The sequence below is a fragment of the Abramis brama genome, assembly GCF_963993115.1.
Source record: "Abramis brama genome assembly, chromosome: 16".
Lineage (NCBI taxonomy): Eukaryota > Metazoa > Chordata > Actinopteri > Cypriniformes > Leuciscidae > Abramis > Abramis brama.
The window spans coordinates 9291512-9313999 of NC_139978.1; the positions used below are offsets into that span (position 1 = coordinate 9291512).

At 38.7% G+C, this 22488-nt stretch overlaps 3 protein-coding genes across 3 annotated transcripts in view; 1 reads left to right on the top strand and 2 right to left on the bottom strand.

The window, feature by feature from the left end:
* Nucleotides 1-6071, bottom strand: part of LOC311065674 (uncharacterized protein) — a 39957-nt gene extending 33886 nt beyond the window's left edge. The window contains exons 1-6 of the mRNA XM_084086342.1: nt 4591-6071; nt 3611-3666; nt 3117-3333; nt 1931-2067; nt 1492-1668; nt 1144-1317 (exon numbers count right to left, since the gene is read on the bottom strand). Of these exons, the coding sequence (XP_083942468.1) occupies nt 1144-1317; nt 1492-1668; nt 1931-2067; nt 3117-3333; nt 3611-3666; nt 4591-5685 (1856 nt within the window). The 5' untranslated portion in view covers nt 5686-6071. The remainder of the gene's footprint in view (nt 1-1143; nt 1318-1491; nt 1669-1930; nt 2068-3116; nt 3334-3610; nt 3667-4590) is intronic.
* A 1089-nt stretch (nt 6072-7160) lies between these two features.
* Nucleotides 7161-16345, bottom strand: pex10 (peroxisomal biogenesis factor 10). Its single transcript, XM_084087641.1, has 6 exons — nt 16062-16345; nt 15145-15225; nt 14650-15050; nt 12747-12919; nt 7773-7905; nt 7161-7673 (listed from the first exon to the last, which is right to left on the bottom strand). Exons 1-6 carry the CDS (start codon nt 16171-16173, stop codon nt 7605-7607), a joined length of 969 nt encoding a protein of 322 aa, XP_083943767.1. The 5' UTR covers nt 16174-16345; the 3' UTR covers nt 7161-7604.
* Nucleotides 16346-19752: 3407 nt separating this feature from the next.
* The window catches only part of plch2a (phospholipase C, eta 2a), a 144358-nt gene continuing 141622 nt past the window's right edge, over nt 19753-22488 (top strand). Inside the window, exon 1 of the mRNA XM_084086344.1 lies at nt 19753-19963. The gene's annotated coding sequence lies outside the window, so the exon portion shown is untranslated. The remainder of the gene's footprint in view (nt 19964-22488) is intronic.

Consider the following 22488-nt stretch of genomic DNA (forward strand, 5'->3'; position numbering starts at 1 on the left):
CCGGGGCCATGTATTGCGAGATTTTGGGGAACAACCTCCTTCCCTCAGTTAGAGCATTGAAGATGGGTCGAGGCTGGGTCTTCCAACATGACAATGACCCAAAGCACACAGCCAGGATAACCAAGGAGTGGCTCTGTAAGAAGCATATCAAGGTTCTGGCGTGGCCTAGCCAGTCTCCAGACCTAAACCCAATAGAGAATCTTTGGAGGGAGCTCAAACACCGTGTTTCTCAGCGACAGCCCAGAAACCTGACTGATCTAGAGAAGATCTGTGTGGAGGAGTGGGCCAAAATCCCTCCTGCAGTGTGTGCAAACCTGGTGAAAAACTACAGGAAACGTTTGACCTCTGTAATTGCAAACAAAGGCTACTGTACCAAATATTAACATTGATTTTCTCAGGTGTTCAAATACTTATTTGCAGCTGTATCATACAATTAAATAGTTAAAAAATCATATATTGTGATTTCTGGATTTTTTTTTTTAGATTATGTCTCTCACAGTGGACATGCACCTACGATGACAATTTCAGACCCCTCCATGATTTCTAAGTGGGAGAACTTGCAAAATAGCAGGGTGTTCAAATACTTATTTTCCTCACTGTATATAGTTATAACGTCCAGCCCTAAAACTTGATGTCAAAGCACTAAGGCATTATAGACATGACTTTCTGTAAAGCTGCTTTAAAACTGTGTGTATTGTGAAAAGCCCTAAACAAATAAATTTGACTTGACTTGAGGTAAGCTATAAGGTTGTCGCTTTAAGGGTGTGTTCACATTTGTCATGTTTGGTTTGATTAAAACGAACACTGGTGCGATTGCTCTGTTATTGCGGTTCATTTGAATGAGCGTGAGCGCTGCCATCCGAACCCTGGTGCACACCAAACAAGCGGACTCAGACCGTCAAAAAGATGTGTCTCGGTCCACTTCCAAACAAACTCTGGTGCAGTTCGAATTAAATATAAACGCAACAGTAACAAAGACATGCAAATGAACCAAAAACAGGACATGATGTCACAAGATGCGACCCTAAAAAGGACAGAATCCTCAAGCATACCTGTTTTTTCTCTTAAAACTTTTGTACCTAAAAAGCAGTCATGCAGTGAATGACATGTGGGTAATGATGTGAGAGGCAGACTGACCCTTACCGGCTCAAAACTAACTGTTTTTCTCTCTCTCTTTGACAGGATTCTGCTCTCTTCTGCCAATGATGGAAAGAGTGAAGAAGGTTGCTTATCTGAGTGGACTGCATCAACTTCTCCAGCTTCTTCTGACGGTAACGGATCTTCCATTTCTTCCATGCTGATGCTAACAAATGCATTCTAAAGAAAGACAGAGATCTCATTGATATCTAGGGGAAACATTATGAGATATTTATATAAGAGATAGCAAATTCTGAGAATACAAATCAACATTCAGGAGACTGAAAAAAATATATACTGCACTAGCATGTGCATGACACAGACATGGATATAGCATTGAGACAATGTCTGTACCTGTACTGATCTGTGGCCAGCTGTTTTCTCTGCCAGGTTAATATCCACAGGGTCCAGACTTTGCTCCGGAGTCGTCTGTCCCAACACACACATGCCCACCACTCCTGCTGTCTCCTAGAGAACCGTTTTAAACACACCTGCCTCCACAGCAGCCAGTGCTTATACAGTACAGATAGACTGCAGGGTGTAAAGCACATACAGACACACTTAAATACACAACTAGATATTTACATGTGCTTAAGAAAAGGAGAGTGTTGTTTCTAAAAAGAGGTAACAAACCAACCAGGACCTACGTTACGCACAACTTAGATGAAACTCATGATAGCTAGCAAAGGGAAACCCTGATTCCTGTCCAAGATGGTGACTCAGGCATCCCTATTAACTCTTATTCATAGTGAGGTAACTGTAGATCTGACCCAGATTATGTGATGATTCTTACTGATAATGAATCACAGCTGTTCTGAGCAAACGTAGGTTCCTCCAGGTGGAACATGTGGTCATCAGAAACAAAGTTCTGCTGGGCTGAATGAGTCGTTTTCTCAAAGCATCTGTGTTGCTCTCATAGTGATTCTTCCACTGTAACAGAATGTGCTATTAACTTTAAGATATGAAGTTGAAATGGTTTGTTTAAAACACTGTCTAACACCATGGGCCCTATTTTAACGATCTAAGCGTATGGTCTAAAGCTCATGGCGCAAGCGCACTTAGGGGAAAATGGGAAAAATGGTCGGCGTGCCCGGCGCATGGTCTAAAAGGGTTGTCCCTATTCTCTTAATGAGTAATGGGTGTGTTTTGAGAGTAACGTGCAATAAACCAGTCAGAGTCTCATCTCCTATTCCCTTTAAAAGTCAGTTGCGTTCGCACCATGGCGGATTGCTATTTACATGGTGGAATTTGCAAGCGGAAAAATTAACGCTTCTCTAGCGAGGAAACGGATCTGCTCATGCGCAAGGTTAAAGTGAGGAAGCAGGCCATCTACGTGACAAGCCGGATTCCACCATATCTTTATGCACACAATATTAATCTTTTACATTGTAATCCTTCTATTTTTAATATTTGGCATGTTTGTGTGCTGCTGCACGTCCCTATGTGTGTAATAAGCAGAGTGCACATGCGTTGTGGACCCACCTATATGCGCATATTACTAATGCACCCTTTAAATAACAAAAAAAAAAATATTGCACCATGGACTTTAGACCAGGTTTCAGTTGGTCAATGGCGCAGTCAAATTGAGTTACCTCAAAATAGCAACGCGTCAACAATAAGCCTGAACAGACCTCGTTTTCAGACCAGCGCGCCCATGGGCGCACAAATGGGGGCAAATGCATTTGTTATTTAAACAATGTGGCGCAGGACGTGAAAATGATAACTGCGTCGGGCTGAAACTAGCAAAAAACACTTGCGTCGCGCCTGACGCTGCATTGCGCCGGGGTGTATGATAGGGCCCCATGTGAAATTATGCCTTTTGACCGTCCAAAAACTGTAGTTCAACATAGTTATCATAGTCAACTATGTTGTAAATTTCTGAGGGATATTCTCAGGAAACTATGCCATTGTTTATAAAACACATTATCACAAGGGGATAGTGTATTATAGAGTATAAGGCTGTTGTACAAATTTCCCACCTGGTAAAAACTCTGATAGAGTATGAAATTACTTCTTCTCCTCTCCACTGCATCTGTATGAGCACAATGCATCTTTGCGGCCCATCTCAGAACATACAGAGCTTTGTTTAAAACCCGTCTTCTGTCATGACAGCAGGCTTGAGAGAGTAACCTGAGTCTTTTGGACCACATTCTCAGACAGCGCAACCGCAGATGGAACCTATACAGATCCTCACTCCTGCATAACACACAGTGAAAATTGTCAAAAAATTAACAGTGATGACAGTCACCATACATATTTCACGGCCCAACCTCCAGATGAGTCTCTTGATCCCAATCTAAACACAGTACATGGGCTAGAAAAAGCATTTAATTCTATCCATTCAGCTGAGCTCAAAATTACAGGTACAAGTCACAACAAGTAAGAGATGTATTGTTTTATCAGCTCTATCAGAAGGGTTATTACGCTTTCACAAGCACAGGCATTCGACACAGATACTGTTTGTTTTCTTTACCTTTCTTCTATTTTCTTTTCATCAAAGTCATCATAAGCCTCTGGTGTCACATCAAGCTTTTCAAATGAAAAAAAAAAAAAAAATGTTAAAGATGTGTTCGGTTTTCTAAAATTACATCAAATTATATTAACCCTTCAAAACACCCTATTCCAAAAAATCTTAAAGGAATGTGAATAGGTTTTCTTGGAAACCAATCCTAATGGAATCAAATAAAGAATCTATCCAGCAGGCATAAGACATTTCTCTTTGGTTGAATATAGGTTCTGATGTCAGGTTATCAAAATTCAATGTCAGGACCCATCAAAGTACCGTATGCTTTCGACTCGCAGTATTTTGGTGTCATACACCGACCTGTCTGTGCAGCACCACTTTAAGCCTAGAACATCTACTGTCCTGACATTGAATTTTGATCACCTGACAGGGAAGCATTTTCTCTAAGGGTTTACATCAAGCCAACGTTGGGCTTTGACTTTAACTGCTTTTCATTTTCAGCCAAAATCGTACTTCTGTCCAACATCTTTCTGGCATTACATTGACGTCCAGTGCCCACTGGGTTCTAAGGATGCGTCACACCCATGTACACTTAATATATAGCTACATCCAATAATTTATAACTAAACATAAATTTAAAAAAATATATATAGCAATGTCTTAAAGTCATTCTTATTTTTTTATTTTTTTATTAATGATCTCCATTTATGACAATGTGGCTGGGCCATAAGAATCAAAAGATATACTGTACATATTTGATTCTAATTAGATTTTTGCAGTCGAAATAATTAGATTAATTTGTCATCCATATTAGATCTCTGGAATACTGGAATGTCTTACTGGAAAACAAAAGGAAATCAGAGGGGGAATGAGTTTTTAAATCTTAAAATTCTTAAGGAATTCTTCATTTGAACTGGTTCCCTATGATACAAATTCCAGTAGGCTTCATTTAGGATATTTTCATAATGGGATTTTGTATGCCAACATACCTGAGCAGAAATCTGAGCTTCTGTTGCAGCCAAGGCTTTACGCTTCGCAAAAGGTGAGTGTTGATGAGATGTAAGGTATTGCCCATGAATAGACACTAGTTCATTCCTTCCTGCCAGTGATGGAGGATATTCGCATGCTCCTCTAAGAAAAACTCTTTGCATAGTTTGCGTATGGTTCTTTATATCCTCTCTATCAATCACCAGTGGGTGCATCTGACTCAAATTCTCCTGGATTTCAAGCCTTTTATGAGGGTTAATCTCTGTAGGGCTTTCAAAAGCCAATTTGTTGCCATTAGGCCTTGTGTCTCTGACAAAATCTTTATTTTGTCCAGATTTGTTTGGTTGTTTGCTATGTATAGATACTCTAGGGACTTGACTAGAGCTGAATCTTGTATTACAGCACTGAAACTGCTCATTTCTTGGTCGTCTTTTGATACCTCTAGGAATGTAGCAACTGTGCCTTTCACTTCCAGTGACAACAGGTATTGCGAGAAAGGAAACTGCTGAGGTGGATCCAGATAAGTTGGGCGTTTGATGTTCCACAAAAGAGACTGCTTGTTCAGTTGTGTCGAAATGGAGCATCGAGCAATGCAAGTTTGCAGACATCCACGAGGACTCAAGAAGCTCATGAAAGGTAGAGGATGAAAGCCTTTCATCTTGCTTTTGAAAAGCGAAGGCTTCCTTTTGGGGTTTATAAGCAACGTCTGCAGAATTAAAGCAGGTCGGCTGGCTGTCTTTCTTTGAAATTGTGGATAATGAGGAATCCTCAGTAAAATCCCTCTCTTGAGTCTTCCATTGCTCACGCTTATGCTTGGCTGCTGTGTTACAACAAATGAGGGCTGTAGCATCACTTGTTGTATCTCTCTTGGCATATTTTGAGCCACTTGCACTCTCTGAAACTGAATAAAAGTTCTTGTGGTGAGGAAGATCAAAAGTGCAGTCTGATTCCCTCTTGAAGAATGTTTGCTGAATGAAAGGCTCAGAACCAAACGTTAGTATGGGACGTCTACTCAGTGGGGTGTTCTTGTAAAAAGTTGTTGTACCGTCTTTCGGAGCATATGGAGGCTCATCTGCGTTTTCCTCAGGCAACGGCATGATGCTTGTTATTCACATGTTGCCGTTTCAATACAGATCAGTTCAGGTATCATTTTAAAACAAGGTCTCATTCCATCAGCCCAATGAAATATTCATGCATAACCATGAGTGCTGCATTAAAAATTGCTGAACTTCCAAACAATTAAATTAAAGATCCAATAATTTAAATGTCAACTGATTAAACATTTATATTCTTACATTTAAGTAATGCAGTGGCAATTATGATAATCATTAGGCTACAGCTGTAAAGTATTTACAAAAAATCACTCACCCTTAGGGGCAGCATGTTATATTTGCTAATGCCTCCATGTTGTGTCATCTATAGTTAATGATCTGTATAAATTGTGGGCAAAACCTTCAAACTGCAGAGCGCACATTGTGTGAGCTAAGAAGATTAGAAACAGATTACTGTACAACCAACCTGCTGGGAGGAGCCGGTAAATTAACTCAGTCTAGTTCTCAGTATAAGCTGAGAGACGACCTTTAAAAACTATATTTTACATTTTTGAAGAGAACATTGCTGGTGTTTGCCCATGCAAAACACTGCACCACAATGCTAAGATGCTACGGGAATTGATGTGCAGTTCCTAAGCTGTTCATTGCATTGGCTAATCTGGGTGGTTGCTGACTGGCCCGAATCAAAAGAGCCTATTCGCAAGTCTCTATGGCTTTGTTCAGACTGCAGGTAATTGTGGCCCAAATTCTACTTTTTTGCTCATATGTGACTCGGTCATGTTTTTGTCATGACAGTGTGAACAGCACAAACCACATGAAATCTGATCTTTTCAATTCCGATTTGGGCCACTTCCCTATGTGGTCCTAAATCTGATACAGGTCAGAAGTCAGTCTGGCAGTCGTATAGAAATTCATGCGACTTTTACATCCCTGTAGATAAACGTTTGTCACAATTCTGCGCTCATGGGAGTAACTTTAAAGATTTTACATTCCCAAAGTTATCAACAAAGTTTCGAAAGGTAGTCAAGTGGACAGTGATGTGTAACTTTTAAGTATTACAGTGACATGACAGCTCTATATACATAGATATATCATGTGTTTAAAATCTCTGCTTACTTATTTCGTATCCTTGTCTGTTTTTTTATATTGCCTTTGCATAAATTCGCTGCATTCCATGGCAGATCACGTTATATATAAACACGTAATCTCTTACTTTAATGTCCTCTGTGTTTACTTCCATATGACAGTGTGCTGTGTGTCATCTTTTTATTGTTATTTTGCGCATGCGGGTCAGTCCAGAAGATCTGTTCACACTGGAATCTGATATTAGCCATTTTAAAACAACAATGTGAACAGCTGTACAAAAAAATCGGATCTAAGGAATAAATCGGAAATGAGCACTAAAGCTTGCAGTGTAGCCTATGATATTTTGGTATGTAAGATGAATGATTTGAAGCTTCATACATGTCTGTGTGTACAGTAAAGTGCACAAAGCCTTGCCCTGTTTTAGTTTTTTTATTACACATTTTAAAACATTTATTTAAAATAGTTTTAATTAAAATAAAAATGCAATTGTTTTTAGTAGATTGTCTTGACTATGGCTTGTCATGTTTATATGGTTGTTAATCACTGTTTGGCTACACTATTGTTCTATTTGTTGTGCTATTTAAAATTTTATTAAGATAGTTTTGTCAGAACAGAAGCAATACACACATAAAATTTTGTAAAAATATATTATTTTATTTGAGAAATGCTACAATTACCGTTAAATAGTCTACATAATCAAATTAAATTGACAAATTTCAGGAAGAAATTTGTATTCATTGTCCATTTCATACAAAATACAAAATGTAATTTCCATGTCATATGATCTTTAAACACTAATTACAGTAAGTTTTACAAACAGTGATGGAAAGTAAAACACAAGGGGTGTTAAATTCTCATAATCTTGATCAACCAAACGTCTACTTGTAGCTTCTCAGATAAACCAATCTGTGAGGCTGGAATTTCTCTCGACAAAGTGGGCATTCGGTCTACAATAAAAGCAACAAAGAAAATTACTTCTTGTACATCATTAATGTGGAACTTTACATGCAAACACACCACAGCATTATGTAATATAAAAGTCTTGCCTTGGTATTGCACCACTCAGTAATGCACTCCCAGCAGAAGAGATGACCACAGGGAGTACTAGTGGTGTTTCTGCGCTCCTCCAAACACAAGATACAGCGTGAAGAACGAGACGTTGACTCACTGACCTGACGACTGAAAGGAAAAACAGATGTGTAAAGAAGAACGCGAATAACGCAACATAAATCTATTATGTAAGCTAACTATTATGTAAGTATTATGAAAGCTCCCCTCAAGACTCCATAATGTCACATTTATTACCATAAAACGTCTCGGTTACTAATGTAACCCTCATTCCCTGAAGGAGGGAATGGGAGACGTAACGTCGATGTGACGACATAACTGGGATCAATCCAGGGAGCCCTATCAACTACGAGTGTCTACAGAACGAGCCAATGACTGTTGGCGTGCGTGAATCGTGTAGCGCACCCTGCCCCGCAGCGCGGGTATAAACAGGAAGCGGGCGCACGCACACATTGTTTTTCGCTGAGGAGCCGAGATCGTGACGGCCGTACAGGACGTTACGTCTCCCGTTCCCTCCTTCAGGGAAAGAGGGTTACATTAGTTACCGAGACGTTCCCTATCATTCGCTCTCAACCCGAGCGGGCAGGGCACGTCTTGGGCTTTGTAAGCCAAGGCGATGGCATCCACTATCCAGTGGGCTATCCTCTGCTTGGAGACAGCCTTTCCCTTCTGCTGGCCTACATAACAGACGAAGAGCTGATCTGAGGTTCTGTCCACGTACAGACGCAGAGTGCGAACAGGACAGAGAAAAGCCAGGGCTGGGTCTGCCTCCTCCGAAGGCAGCGCTTGCAGGTTCACTACCTGGTCCCGGAAGGGAGTGATAGGAACCTTGGGCACGTATCCGGGCCGGGGTCTCAGGATCACGTGAGAGTTAGCAGGGCCGAATTCTAGGCACGATTCATCGACCAAAAATGCATAGTCCCCTACCCTCTTGATGGAGGCCAATGCGACCAGGAGTACTGTCTTACAGGACAGAATTTTTAACTCAGCTGATTGCAAAGGCTCAAAGGGTGGTCTCAGAAAGGACCAGAGACAAATCCCAAGAGGGTATAGAGTAGAGCCCTGCACGGGCCTCAAATCTAGGCCCGAGCCCGGCCCTGGCCCGAGACGCTCAGGCCCGAGCCCGACCCGTGTCCGACAGCTCATCAGAATTATCAGCCCGAGTCCGACCCGAGCCCGTTTTTTTTTTCTTTTTTTTTTTCACAGCGGCAGACTGCCATTAAAATATGTCCGTTTTGTTAGTTATGTTTCTTTTCTTTTCATTTCTTTATTAAGTTAATTTAGACAAATGTTTGGAGCATTAAAAAAAAAAAAAAATGACGACCAAGCAAGCCAACGAGCCGACAGCGAGTAAAACATGTTTGATCAATTTAGCCTCTCAAATCAACGCTAATACTTTACTTAGCCTACCTACAATAAAATCCATAGATATAAAACACTTCAAGCATATCACACAGACAGTTAGTTTAATGTTTATTTATTAATCCACAGTGAGTAATTTTTTTTTAAATACTGAGGCAGGCTCAGGCTGCTCGCAACAGCGCTCGCAAACGAAATGAGCAATAGCTAATCTAAACAAATTAAATTAAATAAATCAAAAACAAACTTGCAGGTTATCTTACCTCAAAAATGCACCACAGAACATGGCCATTCTTTTTTCCAGTAGTTTCCAACAGTTAAACGAAAATAAAGTCCAATCAAACGAAAAGTTAGAACAGTCTCTTACAGAGCATCGTGGAGAAAAAGAATAGCATCCACAGTGGAAGAGTTTAACCCAGTCCTCTCTTCTGTCACTCGCGATTTTTCTCTTAATATTCTCCATTATTTGCACGAGGTGAATCGTTGGTTCCGCTGACGGGAAACCTTCTGTGTGTGTGTGTGCGTGCGTGCGACTGTCATGTCAATCATATGTCAGTGTAATTATAAGATTATGAAAGTTATGAGGTTATTAAATGTCTTTCTATGTTTGTCTTTCTATCGTTGACGTCAACTTCTCGTATTTTTTTAATTAATGTCTAAAAATATAAAAAGAAGGATAACCCAAAAAAGGCCCGAGGCCCGGCCCGCATGTGAACTATGACGTGAAAATTGGCCCGAAGCCCGGCCCTAGGGGCGTAAAAAAGTCGGGGCCCGTCGGGCTCGGGCTGAAATGCAGGGCTTTAGTATAGAGAGCGGGCATTTAGTCTCCTCGCTCCCCTCAGCAACCTGACGATCAGGTCGTGCTTTCTCAACGACTTACCTTCCACTGCATTGTGATGTGCGGCGATAGCGGCAACATACACTAAGGGTGGAGGGAGACAGTCTTCGCTCCAACCCATCTTGCAGAAAGGAGCTGCACTGCCACGCCCATCTCGGGACTCGATCATGGAGCCAGTGTTGGAGCGGCCTCATATGAAGGAACCCGAGTGACGTTACCGCGGCTGCAGATGCCATATGCCCCAGGAGCCTTTTCGGTGTTTCATTGGTGCTGCTGTTCTGCGTCTGAGCGAGCTCACGCAGTTCAACACTGACTGGACTGTCGCGCTGTCATGTTGATCGAGTCCAACTCCATACCGAGAAAAGAGATCCTCTGTCCGGGGGTGCGTTTGCTCTTTTCCCAGTTGACCTGAAGCCCTAGGTGGCTGATGTCCCTGTGTTCGCACAACTGCTCTCTCGACTGGGCCAGGATAAGCCAGTTGTCGAGGTAGTTGAGAATACGAAAACCACGCTCGCACATGGGAGCAACTTTCGTGAAGACACGGGGCGACAGGGCCAGCTCGAAGGGTAAGACTTTGTACTGATATGCCCGTCCCTCGAACGCAAAGCAAAGAAACGGTCTGTGTCAAGGGAGAATCGAGGCATGAAAATACGCGTCCTTCAGGTCGATTGCTGCAAACCAATTTTGGGGACGGATGCACTTGAAAATGCGTTTCTGTGTAAGCATCTTGAACGGCAGCCTGTGAAGGGACCAGTTCAGGACACGCAGGTCTAAGATTGGTCATAACCCACCGCCTTTCTTGGGTACAATAAAGTACGGGCTGTAGAAGCCGGTCTTCATATCGGCAGGAGGGACCGTCTCGATCGTGTCCTTCGCCAGTAGAATTGTGATCTTTGGCCTGAGCACAGGGGCATTGTCCGCCAGAACAATGGCTGGGGGACGCCATGCAAACTGAATCGCATAGCTGAGTCTGATAGTACGGATGAGCCAGCGAGACGGGCTGGGAAGCGCTAGCCAGGCTCCCAGACACCGTACAAGCAGGACCGGTTTTCACAGACGTACCCAGGGTGGGGCAGTCCGGCGGAATGCAGGAACCCGACTCGGGCGGCATAGCGGCCCAGAGTGGGGTCTGAGTGTGTGGTGCAACACGTACCTGCTTCCATCGAAGGGCAGAAAATTATAGAAAATTATGTTTCAAAACTTATAATTTATGGTTACATAAATTCATCGTTTTGAAACATAATTTTCTATATATTTAAATTGCGAGTTAATATTTCACAATTCAGACTTTATCAGAATTGAGAGTTTATATCTCGATTCTGATTTTATAACTCGCAATTGCAAGTTTATATCACACTTATGAAGAACATTTTTTAATCAGAACTGTGAATTAGACAAAAAAAAAACACCTTTTTTTTCCGCGAGAGAAAAAAAGTCTGAATTGTGAGCTGACTTTTTTCTCAGAACTGCAATTTATATCTCGCAATTCAGACTTTATAACGCAAAAAAAGGTCAGAATTCAGGGATATAAACTTGTAATAAAAGAAAGTTAGAATTGTGAGTTTATTGAATTTGCAATTCAGATTTTTTTCTCAGAATTTTGAGATAAAAACGGACAATTGAGTGTTACATTAAAAATGTAAAAATTTTAATTGTGAGATAAATATTTTTACAAGAAAAAAGTCCGAATTGTGAGAAAAATTAAGAACTTCATGACCCAAAATAAATCTCTCTCTCTCTCCCTCTCTCTCTCTCACACACTCACGCACTCACCGGCCACTTTATTAGGTACATCTTGCTAATACTGGGTTGGACACCCTTATGACTTCAGAACTGAACTGCCTTAAGTTAAAATTCCTCCAAGATTGTGGTCCTTTTCCAGCACATCTCAAAGCTGGTCTATTGGACTGAGATCTGGTGACTGTGCAACAACAACACTCAGGTAGGCTGTAACATTTAAACAATGCTCAATTGGTACTAAGGGGCCCAGAGTGTACCAAGAAAATATACCCCACACCATTACACCACCATAACGAGCCTGAACCATTGATACAAGGCAGGATTGATTCATGCTTTCATGTTGTTTATCATCAGACCAGACAACATTTTTCCAATCTTCTATTGTCCAGTTTTGGAGAGCATATGCAAACAGTAGCCTCAGTTTTCTGTTCTTAGCTGACAGGAGTGGCACACAATGTGGTCTTCTGCTGGTGTAGCCCAGCTGCTTCAAGGTTCAATGTGTTGTGCGTTCAGAGATACAGTACTCTTCTGCAGACCTTGGTTGTAACCAAGTGGTCATTTGAGTGAATGTTGCGTTTCTATCAGCTCAAACCAGTCTGGCCATTCTCCGAACTGCCGTTCACTGGATATTTTTTCTTTTTTGAACCAATCTCTGTAAACCCTAGAGATTGTAATGCATGAAAATCCCAACAGATCAGCAGTGTCTGAAATACTCAGACCAGACCTGGCACCAACAACCATGCCACATTCCAAGTCACTTAAACCACCTTCTTCCCCATTCTGATGCTCAGTTTGAACTTCAGCAGATCGTCTATATATACACACACTGTATATACATAGATACATACATACATACATACACACACACACACCTATATATATGCTGCCTTGGTGAACATAGGAGACTAAAATTTCCACATTTTTGAAAGGTACTGTATATAATGACACATGACTCACAAAAGAACAGGGGCTGTTAGGAGAGGAAGGAACAAGCCTTAAGGCACTACTGCATTACCTGGGGAGAAGGTTTCTGTGCTGTTTCCATTCCTGCCGTGCTCTCTGTCTTTGCTTGAGGTTGTTAAACTGCAGTGTGAGAGTGACGCCCAGCTGTAGAAGGGACAGCGCACCCAGCAGACGGTAACCGTTACTGATCCTTGGGTCATCGCCAGACACATTTCCCACTCTTAGCTAAAAAAACACATTCATAGTTACACAGAATAAACTTTTACACTACAGGAATATAATGTACACTACCATTCAAAAGTCAGTAAGATTCTTTTTTTTAAACGAATGAACACGTTTATTCAGAAAGCATACATTAAATTGATTAAAAAAAAGAGACTGTGAAGGCATTTACATTGTTACAAAAAAAATCTATTGCTAATAAATGCTGTTCTTTTAAACTTTCTATTTTCATTAGGAATGTTGAATAAAAGTTACCATAGTTTCCACAAAAAACTAAATAAGCAGCACAACAGTTTTCAACATTGATAATAATCAGAAATAAGATCCACCAAATCAGCATATTAGAATGATTTCTGAAGGATCATGTGACACTGAAGACTGGAGTAATGATGCTGAAAATTCAGCTTTGGATCAAAGGAATAAATTATATTTTAAAATATATTAAAACATAAAGCATATTTTAAATTGTAATATTTTACAATATTACATGGTAGCCTTGGCACCAATAGGCTTGGTGGAGCCTTGGAAGAGACTTCTTTCAAAAACATAAAACAAATCTTACAGACTTTTGAACGGTAGTGCTTTTCAGAGTAAAATAGGATTTTTGAACAAGACAAAATTAGTTAGACTTGATTTTGGTGATCAGAAACTGATAGAATGGTGAAGAAAAGGCTCTAAACCTAAAGCTACACTGATATGGTGAGAAGTAGGTGTTTTTTAAAGCAATAACTTAGCTTTAATAAAATAAAAATAAAAAGTAGCAATGTATTTGCATGTTTTGGAGTATTCCACACTCCACAGTATTCTGTGCAGCACCTTGAGTACCATGTAAATACCATGACATATGATATTTGTTATTAATTAGTACCATATCATGCATTGAAGTACCATGGTATTATGATCTCTTACAGTACTTTTTCGTACTAAGGGTTAGTTCACCCAAATATGAAAATTCTGTCATTAATTACTCACCCTCATGTCGTTCCAAACCCGTAAGACTTTCGTTCATCTTCAGAACACAAATGAAGATCTTTTTGATGAAATCTGAGAGCTTTCTGTCCCTCCATTGACAGCTATACAACTGACACTTTGATGCTGCAAAAAGTTCATAAAGAGATTGTAAAACTAATCCATATGTATCGAGCAGTTTAGTCCACATTTTCTGAAGAGACTTGATCGCTTTATATGATGAACAGATTTAATTTGGGCATCACATTTAGACATTGATCAGCGAACATAAACAGAAGCTAAACCGAACCTGCTTGACGCGCGAGAACCTCATTGGTTCTTGTGGAAGCTCAAACGTGCTGCGTAACATGGAAAATAATCCTTATTGGTTCTCATGCATGAGCTTCTGTTTATTATAACTGTTGTGTGCGTTGATGAATGTTTATATGAATAAATTAAATCTGTTCATCATATAAAGCGATCGTGTCTCTTCAAAAAATATTGGACAAAACCGCTCAATTCATATGGATCAGTTTTACAATCTCTTTATGATCTTTTTTGAAGCGTCAAAGTGATAGTTGCATGGACTGTCAATAGAGTGACAGAAATCTCTCAGATTTCATCAAAAGATCTTAATTTGTGTTCCGAAGATGAACAAAAGTCTTACGGGTTTGGAACAACATGAGGGTGAGTAATTAAATGACAGAACTTTCAGTTTTGGGTGAACTAACCCTAACTTATTCCCACAGTACAGGTTTTATAATAATAAAAGAACAAAAACTTACATAACTAACACCTGCAGCTCTTTTACCAATGTGGTAAAAGGCTCCACTGATGTAAAAGACAGCCACATGTAGCCTGAAGAGAAGAGTGATTCCCTGCTGCAGGGCAAACACAAGCGGAATCAAAGACTTCCTCTGAGACTCAGTCAGGATCCCCACAGCTCTCTGAATCCAGAACCGCACGCATGATAACGGGTTCCAGGTTCTGCTCGTCTGGTGCTGCGAGTTCTGAGGTGCTTCTGCTTCCAACTCATTCTCAACACAGATCAAGACCTTGTCCATAAGATAAGGCACAAATGTGTGGAAGAAGATAAGTGCTGTTCGGCGCATTCGCGAGGGGATTCTTCTCTTGCTGGGGTCCACCTGGATGATGCTGACATACTCCTCACCCAGGGTCTGATATCCTAAATGAAATGGACAACAAAAACATGGCTCTGAAATACAACTACAACTATAACAAATACATCAGCAGTGTTGCAACACAAGCGAATAACTTACCAGATAAAGTTGTTAGAACATAGTAGGTCAGATCAGATAGTAATTCAATTTCCTTTCTGCACTGTAGCCAACGTCTGGAACCTCAAGGAAAAAAATAATAATCTTTGAACGAGCAGCTGTATTAAAAGGGACGCATCATGGAAAACAGAATGAAAAAAATGTGATACCACTCTTGCAGTATGTAAAATGTATACTGTGTGCACCAGTGTTATTTTAGTATTATTTATATACTATTATAGTATTTATTAATATTTTGAATTAGCTTTTATTTTTATATTTTGGTTTCATTTTATCTGTTTTTTTTGTTGTAAATATTTATATTTATAGGGGTTGCAAATTGTTACAAGCAAATCCACAAAGAAAGAATAATAAAAATTATATAGGCTAATGCTAATCAAAGTAAAAACAGTTCAGACATTTTCACATAAAATTGGATGCCGTTTCTCCAAGATTAGCATTAGTGTTGTAATGAGGTCAAGTGCCAACAATATAAACAATGTACAACACTTCTATTTAAAGTGTTTATAGGTGCATTTTGTGTACTTCCCATATTGTGTATTTTACATAATGTGTATTTCACATATTAAATATACAGTAGGAACTATACAGTATACTGCGCATTAAGCTATTAGGCTATTCTATTTTGAACAGCATATTGAAACTATACTGAAAAAGTTATCCTTTTAATGGTCATGATTATTATGCCACACCTACATCATATTAGCATATGACCGCCCACAATAATGTTATTTAAAATGCCTAAAAACTAAATTATAACTGTGCAAGACATGTTGATGTATACAAGTAGTCTTATTGAAAATAAATAGGTGGGAAAAGCTAAATACAATTTAAAAGTGTAGAATAATCCCTTTTAAAATCCCTAAACCATGCATTCAGTGTGCTTGGGATTGCTTTACCTGCAAAGGTGTGGACGAGCTCATTGGCGTTGTTTGTCAGGTTGTTCTGGTAGAACTCATCCTTCTGACACGAGCGGATCAGCTGCGGCTGGTTCGCAGGAACTAGAGGCATTGCTCAGTTCGGAAGACGTTAACGAGATCCTTAGAGGACGTGTATATACTAGCAGTTTACATATATCTCATTTTACAAAAATAAACACAAGGATATACAGCGTTTATGGCTCCATTTACTGGTCTAGGTCACTTACTGTGCATGCTTCTAACGCTTCCGTGTTTAGTCATGTGATGCTCACGCGAGCACTCCATTGGTCGGTTGGTAACAGACGCTTCGCTGATTTGCGATCAGTTTTACGGTTTGCAGTATACAACAGCAAAATCGCCTTACTGAGCTGAGGTCATTATTTAGAAAGTGAGATTATCTAAATGGTTCATCACCAGATAAGTGACGGCGCAAACGAATAAATAAATTGAACCAATCTTTTCTGGAAATTATTTACTACGACTTTGCGTTCGAACAAGGAGGACATTCTGCTGTCGCATGTAGCTAAATGCAGTGAACATCACATTGGAGAACACATCTGAAACTGTGTAGAAGTTGAAGACATTCGTGAGTCTGTTTTTTTTTATCCATTATGTTTATTTATTTATTTATTTTAAATAGAGTTTGTGTAATTCCTGCACTATATATATATATATATATATATATATATATGATTGGGTTTTTAATGTATCATCATAGTAACAATATTTATTCCTACTTCATCCTCCATAAAAAATAAATAAATACATAAATAAATAATCACTATAAATATCAGCAAAATCTCCTTCAAGGAACAGACTTTCCCAGAAAATCAGAGCTCACTTGAGGTAAAGTAGCCTTTAAAAAAAATAAAAACAGTCTGAAGAAAAAACAAGAACTTTTTAAATCTGACCCATACCTTCAAAACAGTTGACACGACTGAACAGGAATAGGCCTATTAGAATAATAATGCTTAGGCCTACTCAATACGCTATACAGTAAACAATGTTTAGGCCTATTGCATTTTTTATAACGCTAGTGATAGTTTACGAAGTTTCCGCCACAGAATAAAAAAAAAAATTACAAAGGGTAATTGCAACTTTTTACCTCACAATTCTGACTTTTTTCTCAAATATAGCCTAAATAGCCTAAACTCGCGAGTTATAGTTGTGAGATAGGCCTTCGCAAATGTGAGAAAAAGTTTTTTTTCTTCTTCTCAGAATTGGACTTTATAACTTTATAACTATGGACTTTATAAAAAAGTCAGAATTTAGAGATAAATTCGCAATTATCTTTCAAATTGATGCGTGGCGTAAACATGCTTACATATTTTAAAACATGGCTTATTATATGTTAGGCCTACAAATTCATTGATGGCCCAGCTATCATAGCATAAACAAATCTCATGCATTAGCCTAATGTCTATTTCGTGACTTTTTACGAAATATCAATATTTATTAATGAGATCTCATTAATAAATATTGATATTTCGTAAAAAGTCACGAAATAGACATTAAAAATCACAGCTTATTCACACTTGACCTGAAACATCAAGTTGAGCAGTTTGCATTGCCGCTTCAAACTGTAGCCTGTGCTATGTTGTAAACTAGAAATTTTGGCACATTTAGTATGTGTGTGTTCTATGTATTGAGCAAATGTGGCCTACATACTGCACAGTACACTGAGAGTAAGAGTAGCCTATTATGGTTCTAGCTATTGACATTCCTAACACAGGCTATGTCATCATCAATGATCATTTACAAAATGAAATCCATTTATGATCTCTATATTATTTGCATAATTCTTCTGTATCCGTGCACTTTCATTTCCTCTCTCTATTTAGCTGTTCACAAAGTCAGCTCTTTTTACAAGGTTGTAAAACCTGTTTCTTTGTTACTCTAATGCGTTTTGATCAGTCCAAACCATTGAAATTCTTAACACACACGTTAAACAACTTTATTCAGCTCTTTCCTAAAGCTGATTAAACCCATTAAGGTCAGATTGCAGTCTTGCAGAAGGCTGTTTACTCACAGTGCAGTCAAGGGAGCACTCTACTGTTTACACTTGAGCAAGGGATGTCTTTCTTTCTCATTGAGACTCCCGTGTGACTTCTTGCAGGCAGAGGTGAGGTTGTGCAGAGGACAGCTGAGGAGACCTGATCGTGGATGGAGCAGCAATAGAGCCGTCTGAGGTAGGATGCTATGAATCATGGAATTAAGAGTCTGCTTGGTAATTTCTTGTGCATAGATATACTAGGTTTCTATTAGGAATGCACAAGTGTTGTAGTAGCAGAGAACTCGCTTTAGTTTTTAGCCAGGCCTTGGATCTGGATGTATGAAGGGTACTGCAGGGAACTGATATACTTAATTGTATTGAATGTGAACTTTAGGTAGGCCTGTACTTCAAATCTTAAAAGTATTTAAAATAAAAATCCTGTAGGCTACTTGCAGATAATATAATATTAATTAAATAAAACACCTTAAATGAAAGACTTAAGTGTACTTCCATAAGAGAGACCTTACATGGTTTTTTTTATTTTTCTTGTATAATATAATTTTTATGGATAAATTACATGATTCAGGTACAACCTATGACAATAGCCTATAGGTGGCATAAGAAGTAGACATGCTGCTTTGCACCACTACTCGAGTTCTTACAAGGTCCAGTAAAATATCACACTTTGCTCATTTGGAAACATTTTCATTACATAATGGGCCAATAAAATATGAAATGGTGTTATGGGAAGTCACATCAAAGGACTTTGAACCCTTTTGGTGCAGATTTATGAATGCACAGCTGACAGCACCTGCTGGATGTGTTACTGTGAAAATTTCAAGACAATATTAAGCAATTGCTTTGTTGAGCACTGCACACTTGGTTGCTTCTATTAAAGAATCCCATAGAGCAAGATTAGTCATTACATTCATATTACCATGGTTGCATAACACCATTTAAAGTGTTTAGAAAGTAACTGATTTACCTTTAACCCATTTACCTGGCCAATCTGAAACACGTCTCTACACACAAAATGACGGGATTTTAAAAGTTGCAACACCTTTCTGCGGTATGCTAATGCCATACAATATAAAGAGAGAGTTCAAAAACCTAAACGTGAAGGACTGAAATATAATGCAAAACAGTTACAATTTCCCCCCTTTTAGACATTCTGTTGACTACTATAAGTAACGTTGCACCTACATGTCAACTACCAGTCATAAGAGCATTAGTAGAGTATTAGTAGACTGTTAAGGTGACAGTTAGTAGAATAAGTGGACATGCACTTGCAAAGTTACTTCTAGTCAGTGGAATGTCTGTTGGGGGAGCATCAAAATAAAGTGTTAACAGATATTAAGCAGACAGTCTACTAATACTCTACTGAGAGTTAGTTGACATGTAGGTGCAACGTTACTTATAGTTAACAGAATGTCTAAAGGGGACCATCAAAATAGTGTTACCATGATTCAAACTCAATTCAAGATGATTTAAACAACAAAATAAAATGCTGATATGAGAATAAACTTCCTTTAAAACTTGCAGACAATATGTCTATTTCCCATACACTGTAGTCGTCTGCACTCCACCCCATATCCCGCCCACCTGTGCAAAGACTCCTCTGCCTTTACTTGTCCAATTTCGACGCAGGGAAAACTGTTGCTCCATAAGGGAACACCCACTGTGTACAAAGAGCTTTCAAATGACAACTTCCTTTACCTGCAGTATGGGTCTGTGTGCCTGAAGCTTTTTGCCTGCAATAAAAAAGGCTTATTCTTTGTACAAAAGAAGATCAGAGCTGTTAAACAAGTGCCTGGAGAAGTGTTTTACTCACTATCACATCATCTGTGAACTACCTGCTTCTGCTCCTACAAGACCCACTTTCACAAAGGTAACGTGAGACTTGCAATACTTTCACAGTTTACTTATTCTTTTCAACATTTAGTAGGAGATTTTACTCGGGCGAGTTTACTCAGAAAAGATTTTCTGGCGCATGTCTGCATAGATGTAGAACTGAGGATGAAAGATTGGAAAGTTTGTTGCTTAGTTTCACTTGGGCTTTTTTTTTTCTCTGTGAGTTTTGTATTCTGAAACTCAACACTTCTCATCTGGGTGCTCAGGTAGAAAGAATGAAAAGAAAGTAAGACACAATAAACTTTTGAGGGGTCTGTTGGTGTGTTTTCTGTGATTGTGATGTGACATTGTGCGAGTTAATCTCACAAAAACATGTCCAGGTTACATTTTTCCCCAAAATCAGAAGTAAAGTGAAATTATATTTTCTATAAAGAAATAGTTTGTTACTTTTTTTTTTTTTTTTTTTTTTGCATTGTATCATCATTTTCATGACATTTCAGCACATTTCTCCTGACAAATTCTCATTCACGTAAAAAATGTTTATGTTATGTGTTTGTTTTTTGCTAATTTATAATATTATCAATGATTATTCTCATTAGACTCTAATTACTGTAATACTATAATTTTGGTTACACTTTATTTTAAGGTGTCAGTGTAATTATATATTTAAGCACTGAGTAATATTTAGCAACTACATGTAGGCTACTTACTATAGAATTTGGGTAGGATTAGGATTTGGTTGAGGGTTAGTTGCATGTAATTATGCATCATTTACTGTTATTACTATGTTAAGTACATGTAACATATGTAACAAGGACATTGTAAAATAGTGTTACCATAATTTTTATTATATATTCATTACAAATTAAAAAAATATATATAAAGAAATTCACTGTACTGTAATAAGAATGCACTTTTTCTTACACTATAGTGAATTTGTTGGAAAAATATGTTATTTTTAATGTAATATTACCACAAGTTTCCTGTGATTCCTCTATATAAACAGTTTTCCCTGCATACTCATTGGAGAAACCTGATTTAATCTGTGTCTGTTACACTTGGCCTGTGCTTCAGGCTAAACATGAATCAGGCAGCCATAAATTAAAACCTAACCGGTGTACTTAGGCAGGGAACACCCTTCTATCTATGTCATTTCAGATGTTTATGTGCAATGATTATAATTCATCTGAGTCACTTTAGTTCCATTTACAGTAGATTTTGTTTGTCAGTGTGGGTGACACAGTTATGCTCCCTGTTTCCTTTGGAAATCTCAACCCAAACACTGCGATGTAGGACGTCTTGTGAGTTGCAGTGCGAACTGGTTGAAACTGAAATAAAAGGTCTATTGTGTCATTCTCTGTGTAGTGGGGAGAAACTGAGCGATCGACGCCACGGTCACCGGCCTGCCAGCTGGTACGCCATTAGCTTGTCAACACACATCTGCTATTTGCCGTGCACCATCTCTGATCTATTTTTCCGTATGGACAACACGAAAAGAAAGAAAAACAACTAGAAACCAGTAGAGTTATACAGACGTTTGGCTTTCAGATACTGGAATGTTGTTTGTGCTGTGATGGTGTGTGTTTGGTTCAGCCAGATTGGCCAGATCTCATGTTACGTTGAGGATTGAGTGCATTGTGTTGAGTGCAGGCTTGTTCTCGGGGGATGTTAGGATCAACCATGTGTCTTTGTTATTGCTTCACAAAAATGGCTTCACTTATCTGAAAGCAAATGATCTGCATGTTTGATTGATAATGACACTCTTTTTGTTTTTATTATATTATGTTGAAGGGAAGGAAATTAAGGACAAACATTTGCATACTCACTGTGTTTCCTGTCAGTGTTGGGCTCAGGTTGAACACACAATGGCTTTTGTGTGTCTTTCAGTAACAGATTTAAAGAGGTGCCAGCGTCCGAATAGATGTTTTGTGAGGCAATACATCTTCCTTTATACTTCCTATAAAACTAAGGGTTCAATTGTCCTCTGCCTCTGCTTTGAACCTGGAGTGAATGAGAGAGTCTGTAAACAGTGCTTCTGATTCATTCCAATCTCTGACCTATTTCAGTCATTAATCTTCAGATACCTTTGATGTCACATTAATATTGAATAGACGAGTGAACCTCATGAACAGGTTACATTTCAACAAGTATTTCATTTGAAGCATTTATTGTGACATTAATTTTGTGATAATTACACACATTTCCCCCAAAATTATCAGTACTGTAATTTGTCCAGGAGGTGATTCTCATTAGATTCTTATTAATGCAATGCTCTACTGTAATATAATCTTTTAGCATTTGATTCAGCATAAATTACACATAGTACAACAAATGCGATCACAATAAATAATAACGTACAGTTAGTACAACAAAATAAAAAGCATTATTATATTATTTTAATCAAAATAAATTATTATTATTATGTTACATTACACATAATGTGAGGGTGAGAATGCACTTAATTGCCATATAAATAATGTCTCATTTGTATTTTTTCTTTCTTTATGCAAAATATAATTTCTTACGTATGGCTGGAATAAAGTAGAATCTGCACACCAAATC

What these genes read in the sequence shown, in the direction of transcription:
- pex10 (XM_084087641.1), bottom strand. Translation starts at nt 16,173, where the DNA reads ATGCCTCTAGTTCCTGCGAACCAGCCGCAGCTGATCCGCTCGTGTCAG. An exon ending in GCTCGTCCACACCTTTGCAG is followed by an intron (nt 15,226 to 16,061) that starts GTAAAGCAATCC and finishes TTTTTCCTTGAG; the next exon opens with GTTCCAGACGTTGGCTACAG. An exon ending in CTGAGTGGTGCAATACCAAG is followed by an intron (nt 7,674 to 7,772) that starts GCAAGACTTTTA and finishes CTTTTATTGTAG; the next exon opens with ACCGAATGCCCACTTTGTCG.